We start from the raw sequence: 14,577 nt of genomic DNA, 5'->3' as shown, positions 1-14,577 counted from the left end.
AAAAGGACAGCAACTTGTCTGTTCCCCTTCCCGATTCCCCAATAAAATCTTTAAAAAAAAAAGATGAAATACTGCCATTTGTGACAACATGGATGGATTTTGAGATTATGCTAAGTGAAATAAGTCAGATGGAAAAGGGTAAAAACTATGATTTCATGCTTTTGTGAGATGTAAAGCAAAAAGCAACAAACGAACAAACAAAACAAACTGATAGACAGACAACAGTACGGTGGTTACCAGAGGGGAAGGGAGTTGTAGGGGAAGATGAAGAGGGTAAAGGGGGATCAAACATATAGTGATGGAAGGAGATTAGACTTTGGGTGATGAGCACACAGTGGAATATACAGGTGATATATGATAGAATTATAGACCTGAAACTTATATAATGGTATTAACCAATGTTACCCCAACAAATTTAAAAAATTAAAATATAACAAATTTTAAAAGTACATATCTTGTTTTTTAAATTACATTGTTTACTGAATAGATTTATACGTGCATATAATTCAGCTCTCTAAAAATCATTCACTACATATATAAACATACACAAACTAGAATATATGATTTTTTTGCTTTAAATGCCTAGACTCCAAAACTCAAAGTGATAACAGCACTAAAAAATAACCGAATGATACGCATGTCTACATACTTAGAAAGAGCTGCATTAAGGCTATTACATCTGTGTCTTCTCTATTCTTTTCACTGGTGCTACCGAAAAAAATAAGGGCTAACCCAAGAAATGTTAAGAGCATGAAAACTGGTCATCATGAGAAGTGTGGTATCATCTTCCTTTTCACTACTTGAGCTACACTGTCCTAAAGAAATAAGAGGACAAGTGTCTCCAAGTGGCAAAAACTATGAAAAAACTGAGGCAAGTGAATAGACCACAAAGGGAAAATTAAACTGGACTGAACATCAAGCTGGTAGAAATTTAAAGATACATCCTTCTCACAAGTAATCTACTACCAGAATGCCCTTTCAAAAGCATTGTCTTGAGTAGCTGCAGTAAAGCTAACTAGAAAAATAAAGAACTATTAAGTTCTCCTGAGAAACTAAAGGAAAGAGAGAAAAAAGAATGCTTGTCATCTCAAGAAAACTGGACGTTCTCCCATGAAGGGAGTACACTGAGTTTATGAATATACAGATTACACAGTTATGAGAAGAGCAATACAATTAGGTATTAAAACCCTAGACAATAAAGAAAATAAAAATCAGGTATGATGAAGCTCCACCTGATTACTCGTTTTCTTGGCTCAAAGTCAGGTTCTCAAGGGGCTTTCCGTTTAGTTCTAGCTGACCTGTACCCCATTTCAGACCACTGAGCACGGCTCTTTCCCTCTCCCTGCCTCCTCTTTCTATTGTGCACATGTGACTCTCGTGGAACAAGACTTTTTTATTCAAACCACAAGGCACTTAACACTGTCTGAGTTCCTGTGACAACTGCTATTACAGCACAAATTTCATGAGGTTGATATCCTGAGTTTTTAACGCTTTCACCTAATGCAGTATCAAAATGCCTCTTTAAGAATTTACCATGATGGGGGGTAGGGGGGCATGGTCTAGAGACTCTAGCCCATTTCTAATGAGGACAACGCTGTACTTACTTTGGGATAATCCAATTCGAAGAATGTTTCCAAGTTGTTGATGAGGTTAGGATCCACTCCTTTCAGTGGCTTCAGAAGAGACACACCCGGGAGCTTGCTATACGGCTGTTTGTCAGTTGCCTTCTTGTTGAGGTGTAATCGGCTACAAAGCAAATGATCATATACATTATTTCTGGAGACTACATGAGTGCCAAATCTATACGTAGTATGTACCAAGTTATCAATTAATTTCTAAGTTCTAATATTTCTTAATTGGCATCTTTCTAAAGGGATATCTGAAAATGAAGGCTATTAGAACCAGGGAAGCTTCCAGATTAAGAAAACCAGAACTAAACGGAAGGACTATGCCCACAAAGGCCAGAGCTGAAGACTGTTGTCGACTGCTGAGCTCTCAGTGCCTAGAACTATGCGGGGCATCCAATAACTACATGGTCAAACGATGAATGACAGTGTTAGAGCCCATGCCTTAGCTGTCCTTCCTCCCAAACTGCCATCAAACTGGCCGAAGAACTATAAAAACCATGGTGGGGAAAATCCCCATGTGCACCAGGAAAATACGGAAGGTAATCAGAAAAATTCGAAGAACTTCTATAACAGTCCAGACAACATACGATTGAAAGAAGTACCCAGTCGCCTGCATGGCAAGCAAGAAAATAGCTAGCAGAACTTCCTGTATTCACAAGCTCCAACTGGCATGGGGGAGCAGGGGGACATTGGAAGGGAAAAAAAATCTCAATGATGAGAAAAATGTCTATTAATGACACTGGAAAATACACGAGTGCCGCCAGTTCACAGGTAAGTTAGATGGTCAAGGTCTCAGTGCTGGTCTATCCCAAGGGTGCTGCGGCATTGAGCCCCTACTGAGGGAAGTCATGCCACTCAGATATGAGAGAAAGCACCCCAGTTAATGTCAGGCTGTCACAACAAAGAGATGAGATGTCATTCAGCAGAGTAGTCAAGTTTCTAAAGGAAGTCAGGAAAAGCTTCCTCCCAGCTGTCTCATAAGCAAGTCTCCAAGCACTCAACAGAGGATAGAACAATCACGGGGACAGCTGCAAGGTATCTTCAGACACATGTTCGTCCATGTTTTAACATCTCTGAAATCAATGGCATTTTACAATGGCTGGCACCCAGATGGTAGTCCAGACTTAGCAGCATGAGAACCAACCAATAAGACCTTCTAGAAGGTCTAGAAGACACCAGCATCAATGCATCTTAGGTTTGATGAAATAAACTCTTAATCTATGAGTGGCTTCTGAAGTAACCAGTGCTCTCATCCAGAGCAGGCATCCACAGCCTCGCTCCCAGCTAATTCAGGCAGAGTTGTACTGTAGTAAACACCTAACGTTTCAGGGAAGGCCATACAAACATCTTTACAGAAAGAAAACAGGTTACCCACACTGGAAAACATTTTAAACCAACAAGAAATTTAAAAGACAGTGTATCAATTTCCAAACCACACACTAAATGCCAGAACACAATGGAGCACCATCTACACCATCTATGCTCAGTGGCGTCCAGTCCATAAGCTGCTCTTTACTGGTCTGCGATGAGAAAAAATCAAGAGAAAGCATTTAGAAACGTTATAGCAAACTGACATTGCCATGCCACCCGAGCATGTGGTCAGTAATTTATTTTTATTGTAGTTTTACCAAAGTATCAGTCCATGAGAGATTGGAAAATTTTAAAGGACTGAGCCTTTGCCACAGATAGGTTGGAAAATACTGATCTACAGAGTTCATCTAAAGGGCTGGACAGAGGTTTAAAGCATGATCTAAAATTGATATAGCCACAAAAATGACCACTATTCCATTTCTAACAAAATAGTACAACTACATGTCTAGAGAAACCCACCCAGTACAGAACATCTGGATTGCTTGGGAGGAGGGGAAGGGGGGAGTTATAGTCTATACTTGATTGAACAGGTAATATAGCTACATGGCTCAATTCACAAAAGATAAGAGGTTTATGTAAGTCTCCCTGTCCCGCACGTCCCCAGCATTATGAGTGTCTTGCTTATTCTTCCAGAGGTTTTTAAAATGTATGTTCAAGCCCAAACATGTTACACACATATAAAACCTTACATTATATTTATAATTTCCTCACCTTCCTTTTTAATACAAGTGCACTAAAAGCGTGTTTTTAAATGTATGACTAAACTGTCAGGAAAATAAGGAAAGCCTCCCAGGCCAGGAATGAGAAAGTTCTGAGCGAGTGAGTGCCGGAGGCGTTGCCTGCCCCAGGGCCACCTGCTGGTCACTGCTGACCTAGAGATGGTGACAAACCTGAGACAAGGATCATAGGAAACCTGCTCAGAGAACCTTGTATAAACATGGAATCCCTGCAAGGCGAAGTAGGAAAACCCTGGCCCACAGAGCTTGGAAGACGGGATGCTGCCTATCTTGGATTCAGGCCTGAGTGAAGCAGAATGAGGGGAAAAGTGTCTCTGGAGAGCAGCTAACCACGTGCGTGTGGAACCCAGAATGCAGGCCGCGGGTGTCGGAAACACAAAACCCAAGAGATGGAATGAGACCATCATCATGTGTCACCACGAATACATGACAAGAACCACACAATGTCTAGAAATGAAAATTATGATCACTGACGTTAAAACTCAACATGCAGGTAAAACAGAAAATGGCATATGCACAGTTTAAAAGAGAACTGGCGAACTGGAACTAGATTTGAGGAAATTATCTAGAATGCAGTACAGATAGGATGAGAGACAAAGACGCTGAAATCGTGAAAGGGTTTGAGCCCTGGAGGATAGAATAAGAAGGCCTAAAATCCCAGGAATCTTGATCTCTTGGTCCCACTGCATGATCATTCAGTGCTATTCAACTGAATCAAATCATGCACAGGAGGTGACGACCAATCGCAGAGAAACCCAGCTCACCGACACACTGCATTTGGCACTGCCTTAGATGAACAAGGCTAATGCAAGCAGAGCTAAACTATCAAGTGCTGATCCTGTTTCTCCCTTCTTCCCCTTCTTCACTAAGACAGTTTACTTTAAATGCTACTAGATATGCCTCCTATCCTCTGAAGAGCTTTTCATATCAAGATTGCAGTATTTTGTCAAAGACTCATTCTGACTCACCTACAACAATGAAGTCCACCCCAGGTTTATGGTGAAGAGAACTGATGATATAAGTACCATTTGTCTGGTAGCTCAAAAGTGGCCTAACAGGTAGAGTCCTCCGAGTGGGCCAGGGTCCTACAAGGTTTACTGGTTCCGAGCCTGTTACGCGTCGCAGGTCATGGTTTCTGCATTACGTAAGCAGTATGAACTTGAGCTTACTGCACGCACACACAGTGCCCAGAATTTCTCACAGGTGCCCATTTCTTAGCCTGGACCAGGTGACTTGCTTTCTTCTAGAATCCTGGGTACTGAAGTTTCTCAGTTTTAGGTTTCTACAGTGGGAAGCCAATTCTACCTTCCTATCATGCAATTGGCTTACAGCCCTTACCTTTTTTTTTTGAGGAGGGGAGTAACTTCTAATTGATGCGTAACAAACATATAGTAAAGTTATATTAAGTATACAGCTTAATGAATTTTCTCAAAGTGAAACTTCCATGTAACCAGTTCCCCGGTTGAGAAACAGTTGTCACCAGAGCCCCAGAAGCCCCTGCATATCCTCTTCTACTTACTCCTCTCATGGGTAACCACTATCCTGGCTTCTAACACCATAGAGCCATTTTACCGGTTTTAAATTTTGATCTAAATAGAATCTCGTAGGATGTACTCTTGTATGTCTGGTTTCTTTTATTTCACATCATGTTTGTGAGATTCATCTTTGTGGTTACATTTAGCTATAGCTCATTCACTCTCATTACATACAGCACAGTATTCCTTGTATTAATAAACCACACTTTATCTACTTTCTGTTGATAGGCATTTGGGTTGTTTCCAGGGTTTGGCCATTATAAACAGTCTGCAGTCTTGTCTCAAAACCCCTGGCCTCTCCTCCCCGCTCCAACGCCACCCCCCGCCCCCAGAACTTCAACTCTTGGACAAGATGAAGAGACAGGGATTGGATTTAATCTCACACCTGAAACAATTTTTTTAAAGTCTTAACAAAATATAGGAAATGATGGTTTTTAAGATACTGAACATCAGGTAAAAAGGGAAAGCGACTCCTGAAACTTGGAGAACAAATGAGATGAGTCCTCCAATTGCCCCAGCTTACCGCTTTGAGACAAATTCCAGAGGGAAGGGAAACCCAGGCAGCACCCAGCAGAATCCCCTCAACTGAAGAGATGGAGCTGCAAGTCCAGAAATAAAAAAATATCCAGCACCCAGCAAAGGTAAATGGAAAATGTCTGGCACCTAATAAAAAATGACCAGGCGTGCAAAGAACCAGGAAAAGATAACCAATAATGAGGTGAAAAATCAGCAACTGGAAACCAACCCAGAAATGTCACCAGGATTAAAACCAGCAGACAAGGCCACCTCACTGCTTTGCACGCCCTCTTCATTTCTGGGACCTGGAGACTTTCCTTTATTATTTGCACACCGTTGGCACATACATGTGTGTGTAACAATGACAGCGTTTCCATGTGTTTAGACTAGGAGATGTGGTTCTCACATGTGTACAGGCTGCCTGATTCAGAAGCAACTTCTGTACAAGCCTCTGCAAACTCAATGTCATACAAACGATAACGACACTGTTTAGACCACTTTGAGAGTGAAGAGAAGCAGCGTCTAACTTTTCCTCTTAGACTTTCATACGCCAAGTGTGGGCCGCTGACTACCAGCATTGGCACCACCCGGAAGCTTGCCAGAAACTCAGAATCTTGGGCCCCAGTCCCAGAAGTACTGAAAGAGAATCTGCATTTTAGCAAGATCTCCAGGGGATTCGTAGGCACATCCAAGCCTGAGAAGCATGGCTTTAAGACTCCTCACTGCTGTAAACTCTTCCTTGACTTCACTGACAAGGCTGAAAAGGCCCGTAGCTCATCCCATAGGTAAGAAACAGCCATGAAAGGAAGATAAGGAAGGAACAAGGATCACTTTTGTATTTCCAGAAGTTAGGAGAATTAAGTAGAGGCGGGGAGATGGAAGGTCAGGGAAAATATTATAAAGGTCCAAAAGAAAAAGACAGGTGCTCAAACTAAAGAGTTAGCAGAAGTCAGCAAAGGAAATGAAAAGAAGAGAGGAAGAATCCAGAATTCAGGGGGCTTGGCCAACGGGCAACGAGCAGGGTGAAGAATGGGTGGGCACACGGCTGACTCCCAGGTTAAGGTTCAGGGGAGCACTGGTGCCCTTCATAAAATCTGGGCACAAGAGAGGGAGAGAGTGATGAGCTTTAGGTTTCAACATACTAACTTCAAAGTTACTTGTAAGACATCAAGTGGCAATGTCTCTTATCCAGGAGACTACTGGCTTTCAACATTTAGTATACATAATGTCCGTAGGTAGAAACTGTAACTTAATGGACCGGTTGCAGAGCCTACGAACGTGCATTTTTATAAACATCCCAAATGATTCTGATGCTGGCTCGCAGTGAACCACACGTGAAGTGAACCACACACTACAGGAGACTATAAATTCTCCAGGGTCCAGCAATACAATGATACATAGTATGTTCTTAATTTTTTTACAATGTTGAGTAAATGAAAAGTAAATAAACAAAGGGTTAGATATATAGAGCTCAGAAGGTATGCTTAGTCTAGAGATAAAAATATGGGAGTTGGTCAATACATGAGCTGTCCTGGGTAGAACATGCTATCAGCAGGTAGTCACAAATCAATATAATTAATATTACAGAACCTGTAATGCACGAAGGAGACTAAGTGTGAGCGAGTGACCAGAGAACTAGAATGATAGCCAGGAAGACAGTAAAGTCACAGAAGGGTTTATCTGGCTATGCTCTTACCTTTTTGAAAGGGTTCAAGAAAGAACACTGAATGCTATCAAGAGGTCACAACAAGAGCTGAAATGTCCTAGATGGAGACATCCACTAGAATGTGTACTTGGCGACCTTGGAGCACTTTAGGCAGGGGTAGGAAGATAAGAAGAGGTCAAGAAGTACATGAATGGGAGGTGAGGTGTGATAACAACAAATAAACTGTAGTTTCTCCTGAAACCTGACAGTGAGTAAAAGGACCAAAGCCTAACTAGATGGAAAAAGGGTTTTCAGTTTCATTTTTAATTATTTTTAATTTTTAATACTTGAATATATACAGTAAGAGGAAAACAGCTAGTGAAAGGGTAAAGAAAGAGGAAATTAAAAATAATTACTGACATGTTAGGATCCACGGTGTAAAGTAGAAGTTATGGAAATCTGACAAGCATGAGGGTAGAGTGGTGAAGGTTTGGACGAGGTTCTGCCAGTAATGGTGATAGAGCTAAATACAGACACAAAGTACTGCCAGATAATACTGTGGGCTTAGCTGGGATCTGAGACCATGAATGTGTGGTGTTACTAATCCTCATGGCTGTGCGATTACCCTTTGCAGACTTTGAAAGTTGAAAAGTTATAAATTATGAGATGGGTGCAGGCTAACAGGGCAGACTGATATGAGGAAAGGCAAGGGACAAGATAATGAAGTGATGAATTGTGAGTTCTGGGTTAGGTGGAAAATTAAATGAAGCCAAGGGTAGAGAAGGTAGTGGCCACAACTGTGGATAAACAGCCTAAGGCAGTTGTTCTCAGCCTCGATTGCATAGGAAAATCATTTGGGGAGTTAAAAAAAAAAAAATCCTGATGCCTGGACCAATTAAATCAGAATCTCTGTGGTTGAGACCCAGGCAGCAGTATTTTTTTTTTTTAATCCCTCCCGTTAATTCCAAAATGCAGTCAAAATTGAGAACCTCAGACTTAGGAAGACTAGATTACTGTGAGAACAGGAGAGGAGTGAGATCAGAAAGATCAGTTATGGGCTGAATTGAAAACCAGAGCCTGTGAAGGAGCAATTACATGCGGTGTGAGAATGCGGCGAGCTGTGGGAGAGAATGAGTAGGAGCGCTCTCCATAATAATCTAAATGTTGCCAATGATCAGAAACTTACAGAGTCCTAGCAACTGGAGAAATTCCCATACAGATCCCCTATCCATATGGATTACTTCCGGGGTTATTTTGAGGTTATCACTGGCAGTATAGAGCCTACTGGTTTAAGAGCCTGAGCTGGCGGCAGACTGCCTGGACTTTTATTCCAGCTTCACACACAGCTGTGTTACCCATGGCCAAGTTATTTCTTTATCTCGTTTTGGTTTTTTTAAGTGTGGATAATAGTACCTGTCATAAAGTACTTGTGAGAAATAGATGACATTCGCCACAAAGTAAACATTCAAATGATAGCTTTTATTGGTAATTTTAAAAACTCTGCTAATTTTAAGGACATTTCCCACCAAATGTAACGTCTCTAAATTGCCATAGTTCTGATAAAGAGATTTAGAGATGTTGAACATTAATGAGGCTTATACATCAAAATGAAAGAACTTAGAAATTCATATAAAGATTCATATATATTTAAATATTAGGCCATTATGTTGGTTAAAAAAAACAACAAAAATTCATGTGTTAAAAAGGTTTAAGGAGAAAAGGGGAATCATCAAAAGCCCCAAATCATAGTAAAAACAGTAAAAACGTGCCATAGAACCCATTTAATACAAGGTTTAAATTATATCCAATATTTAGGATAAAATTATATTTGAAGTGAAAATTACACCCAATATTTAGGAACACATTTAAAGTCCTATAGACATCATCCAAAATGTAAAAACAATGCAAGTATGAGAGTGAACAACATTAAGTATCACAAATTATTATCCACTGAAAATGACTTGTTACTGTTTTTCAGCTGAGCTCTCCTTTTAAAACTATGAGATGGGCTCTCAGCTGGGCAGAGCCACAGCACAGTCCTGGCTTCTCTTACTTAATTCCCTGTCTTCAGAGCATGACTCAAAATGTGGGATTCTATCAGCCACAAGAACCTCCCTTCACTTACTTGGCTCTGCTAGAGGACAAGGCTGTCACCCCCAGAGCTGAGAGGCAAAGGTAAGAGAATTTCCACAGGTCAATGTACAAAATAAAACAGATACAGTGTACAAAGTAACAGGTACAATGTACAAAGGAACTACTGGCTACTACGTAATCCAAATAATATCACTTTCTAAAATAAAGACGTTTTGAGTGATTCAAGGGAAGACTCTATTCTGTTTTGTTGACCATTAAATCACCCTGCCTAGCAGTCTCCAGAGCAAAGTTTACAAGGCCCCCTGGCTACTTCCCATGCTACTCTAGCCAGAGGGAAGGCCCCACGGCACAACCCCTAACACCTGCAAAGCTCTCCATCAGCGAAAGCATGTCCCAGGCATCAGGACCAGCATAATCTGGGATTTTAATAATATCCTTAGTTCTCTTGAAACAGAACCTCCCTGCTGAACAGGTATGTCCATTTGATTTTTAGAAATTTGATTTTGTCACATTTTCAGGAACACAGTGGGTATCAAAGGAATGGGCCTCCTTATCGGTTACTCAATGGTTTTGGTTTGTTTCATTTTTAAAGCATAAAATGATCCTGAAATGTAAGTGAACAATTCTGGGGAAATAGAAAACAACAGTAAAATTTCAACATGTGTCATTTTCCTGAGGAATTATTTCTTCTAAATTAAACGTTAAATCAGGAGCTAGAGTCACTCAGTGGGGGGGGGGAAAATCCCATTCATGTAATTAAGGCATGTCACCCTCATGGACAGGAAGGGGGAGGTGTCCACAGCACATTGCTGCAGAGCTGTGCCTGCCAGCAGCAGATACAGGGAACAGGAGTGCAGGTATGCCATCTGGGGTGCTTTCTCGGAGGAGTGTAGGTCCAAAAGGTCGTGAAGGATGAATCACACAGGCAAGAGAGAGAGGCCTTCAGGGTCCTGCTTTCTGTTGTGAGCTAGAAGGACATCTATTCAGGGGACACCTCAGAGAGAGAACTCCAAGTGATGTTAAGAAGCACCCAGGGGCTCTGCTGGACTTCACAGCTGCTTTAGCTTGCTGAATCCAAAACTGTCTCTCTCTGCACAAGGGTTTTCAACTTTTGAACTGATGGGATGGTCTTTTTTTTTGCTTAGTTGATTTTTTTTTTTTTTTATGTCCTAACATCTCAGTCTCTGAAATTGTTGTGTTTCATCAGTTTGGCTTGTTTTTAGCCTTCTAATCTTTCAGCACAACCCCACTCACTCCGTGTATTTAATGGTTGGTACCGTTTTCAAAGGTATTCTAGCTGAGTTCTGAGCAGGAGGGAAGCCTGCTATGAAGGGAAACCCTTAGAGAGAGGGCGCGCCGCTGTACTCCTCCCCTTCAGAGGCAGCTGCCTTTGCAGCAACCCGCTTAACACAGGGCTACCCCTCCCGGGAGTAGGGGCGAATATGGATTCCTTGAGGGCCAAGTTCACCTTGTTTAACAGCCCTGGACTATGCTGTTTTTATAGTTCAGCTGTGTGATTCAGTAGAGCCAATTTATCTGACTCGAGGAATTTATCTCTGCTGCATGCCACAAGCTCGTTAATATTTCATGTAAAATTAGGTTGACTGCTGTATCAGCAGGCCCCCTACTTCACATAGTCCACGCCAACAGTTTCCAATGATGAAAGGCTTCTGTTGTTACTTATGGCTGTGCCCTGGAAGGCTGTTATTGTGTCTTTATATGATCAGTATGCCTCCTGACGAATGTTACTTCCACAGATCACTTATCTTTTCAAAAATGGTCCTGCACCAAGAGGGGCTTCCTCAGCAACACAAAGCACACCTTCCAGTGCAACCTGAACGCTGCAGACACAGGATTCCCCAGAGAACACAAAATAACCAATAGTGAGCTGACTTTGTAGAAAAACACAAATTGTCTCCACTGGACAACAGACTTATATACTAAAGAATATAAAAGATTCCATCATCAAAGAAAACAAATAGGAGATCTTTATTAATTTTGTCCCCCACCCAAAAAAATCCCACCCCCAACTCATTAACCCTTTGATAACAGGTAGCCCTAGTGTACAGAAAATAGAGAATTCTACACAATTCTCTAAAGCTACCCTTTTAAAGCTAAATATAATGTTTAAATTATACTATTTTGTATATAAAATAAAATTCTGTGGATGGAGGACAAATGGGGGACACATGTTATTATTTGCATGTCAACCAACTCAGGATAGTACTGGGCTCTGGGACAGATTTAAGTGTAAAGATTATTGACACTTAATGCAAGACAGGCATTCCCTTTAACACCTTGAGGGGAAACTCAGATTTGTAGGTAAACATGTTATTGATAGAGCCCTGTTTCTATTTTAACTGGCAATTAATTAGAAAGAGTGAGATAAAGATTCCATTTGGTCCAATAGAATTCATTAATGTCCATGGCCACTGAAAGCATCCTAAATTCTGACCATCTACACCTCAAAGCACAACGGGCAACTGACACTGAATTAATGAATGAGCAAAAATCCACTATTACTACTGGAAAAAAAAAATCAAAGATCATTTACTCAACAATCAACAACTGAGTGCTTAGTAGACACTGGAGATACAACAGTAAATAAGATTATCCTTACCCTCAAGAGCTTACAATCTAACTGGGGAAAAAGAGAAAACTGAACACACATTACAATTCAGATGGGTAAATTCAAGGTACTGCGAAGAACATAAGAAGAGGGGTGCCTAACCCATTAAGGAGCTTAAGTCTAAAATTACTTGAATGAGTAGGAGTTAAAAAAAAAAAGGGAGGGAGGGAAAGAAGGAGAGAGGGAAAGAAAAAATGGAAAGAGAATTCTAAAGTATACTGCATATTCAGTGGAATGCCAGTAATTCAATGTTGTTGAAGATATAGGTACAAGGAGGGCGCAGCATCTAGAGAAAGATACATAGCTTGTTAAGAAGTTTGCATTTTAACTTGAAGGCAATGGGGAACCATGGTTAAGATTTTGAGGACATGATCTAAGATTAGTGCTCCAGTAGGATAAGGCCACAGTAAGAAAAATAAGGTAGATCACGTAATAATATTCAAATGAACATCTCCAATTTCTAAAGGAATGAAGATTGGTCAGGTTGCTTTTTTAAAAAGAAAAGAAAAATAAAGTAGAAAGGGAACAGGCTGTATGTAGGCAGAGATACCAGTGCTTAGAGATAGTTTCAACACTCTGGAGTAGAGATAAGTTATACTACACTAGTGATGTAGGGAAATGGAAGGATGATGAATCAACGGGACCCTCACTGAATATTAACACGGAATTACAATTTTCATTTTGCCTTTTAAAGCTGTCACACTGTAGTCCGATTCGGTATCTCCTCAGGCTCAGGTTAAAGGTGGCAACTGCCTCCTTCATTCACCAAAATTGGTCCTGGCAGCAATGACCTGGACTGATTATAATAACATTTGACAAAAGTCCAAGTGCATCCTCAGAACTAAACCCAGAAAAGCAGCTCTCAATTTACATTCCACTAAGGCACAGAACACCAATGTGTTAATGAATTTAAGGCAAAAATCACACTATCTAAAAACAATATTCAAAACGCTAAAGTTTACATTAAAAACAATTATTTTCTGACAGGGGGTTTATCACAGTTAGCCTGATACTATGTGTATTTAAATTCCATTCAAAAGCTATGCAGCAGGTATACGAGAAAAGTTAGAAAAAGCAGACTTCACTTGAAAAAATTTCCAGGAAAAGGACCTCCGGTTTACTAGAGGGTAGTTAATATTTACAGACAGAAGATGTATTTCCACACAGGCCTGGCACCTCCAGTTACTTAATAGAAAAGAGGAAGCCTAATACTAAATATTAAGACATTATGTACAGAGGGGGGAAATATGACAGTCTGAGGAGGGGAGGAATGGGGAAGAGAGGAGAAAAAGAATGAAGATGGAGGAGAAAAAGGGCAAGTGTCTTGTTTAGATACCAGTATCATCCGGCAATGTGGCTCCTAAGGGCTAAAAAGGGAAGAAAAGTCATTCCAGGCTCCTACATGATTTCACTGTAGCCCCCAAGTTATCAAACCACACTAGCTCTCAAAAAAGAAAAACTCAAAAAGACCACTTAACCAAATCTGCCTACTGAGGCTATAATCATTAGTTATTTTTAGAAAATAAGAAATCTGGAATAAGAGCTTGACTTTCAAATGCTCTAATCGGAATATTCCCTTTAACATTACAGGCAGGAATCCCACAAATGTCTATCATCTAAGATATGTTATGAAATGACTAAGCACCGGTTCACTATTAAAATTAGAAAGGAGCGACACAGCTGGTAGAGACACCAATGAATAGTGTTTCAAAATATTGAAAATGATTTTCTAGTTTATAAATTACCTCATTTTTTAAACAATTGTAGGCTTATAGGAATTATGACATTTGTGATATCAGAACAAATAACTTCATTGACTAAGAATTGTACACTGTATTAATCACATTCAGCTCCATTTTTTATACAGGCCAATAGTTAGCTCTTTTATCTCATTTTAAGAAAATGCAATACAATAGAACATCGAATCTAAATTAACTACATACCATTACATCCTGTACTTAATTTTTTAAAAAATGGGTTTTTAAAATTTTTGGTTTTATTTTTTCTCAGCAATTTTACTACAATACTTGTATTACTTAAATATTTTTTTAACAAGTAGGAGCTGACAGATTGTGCTCCATTATCTGAAAACCAGATATGGAGCCATCTACGTTTTTGAAATTAGGCTTCATTTCCACCAGTTGCAAACACAAGGTTTTTGGTGGAGTATTGATTACTTCAATTTATTCATACTTTCTTTACCTTATTTTAAAAGAATTTGAGAGGACATAAAACATGTGTTCAGAAAATATATTCTTCAATAAAGAATGCTTAGCACAGTATTTTAACCAAAATATTGTTGTCAATGTTCTTTAACCTTGCTTGTCAAAATGTTGCAATACCAAATTTGCAATTTTACTAAATACAGCAGAGAGAGGGAGAGGAAAAAAAAACCTTAGTTCTCGGGCTGGCCGAGTGGCGC

At 40.1% G+C, this 14,577-nt stretch overlaps 1 protein-coding gene across 1 annotated transcript in view; it reads right to left on the bottom strand.

The window, feature by feature from the left end:
• The window catches only part of UGCG (UDP-glucose ceramide glucosyltransferase), a 34,333-nt gene that overhangs the window by 15,906 nt on the left and 3,850 nt on the right, over positions 1-14,577 (bottom strand). Inside the window, exon 2 of the mRNA XM_019635916.1 lies at positions 1,605-1,746. Coding sequence (XP_019491461.1) covers positions 1,605-1,746 — 142 coding nt within the window. The remainder of the gene's footprint in view (positions 1-1,604; positions 1,747-14,577) is intronic.

The sequence above is a fragment of the Hipposideros armiger genome, unplaced genomic scaffold (genome assembly GCF_001890085.2).
Source record: "Hipposideros armiger isolate ML-2016 unplaced genomic scaffold, ASM189008v1 scaffold_24, whole genome shotgun sequence".
Taxonomy (NCBI): Eukaryota; Metazoa; Chordata; class Mammalia; order Chiroptera; family Hipposideridae; genus Hipposideros; species Hipposideros armiger.
Note: the sequence above shows the minus strand (reverse complement) of the source record. Positions and strands in the feature narration are given on the sequence as shown.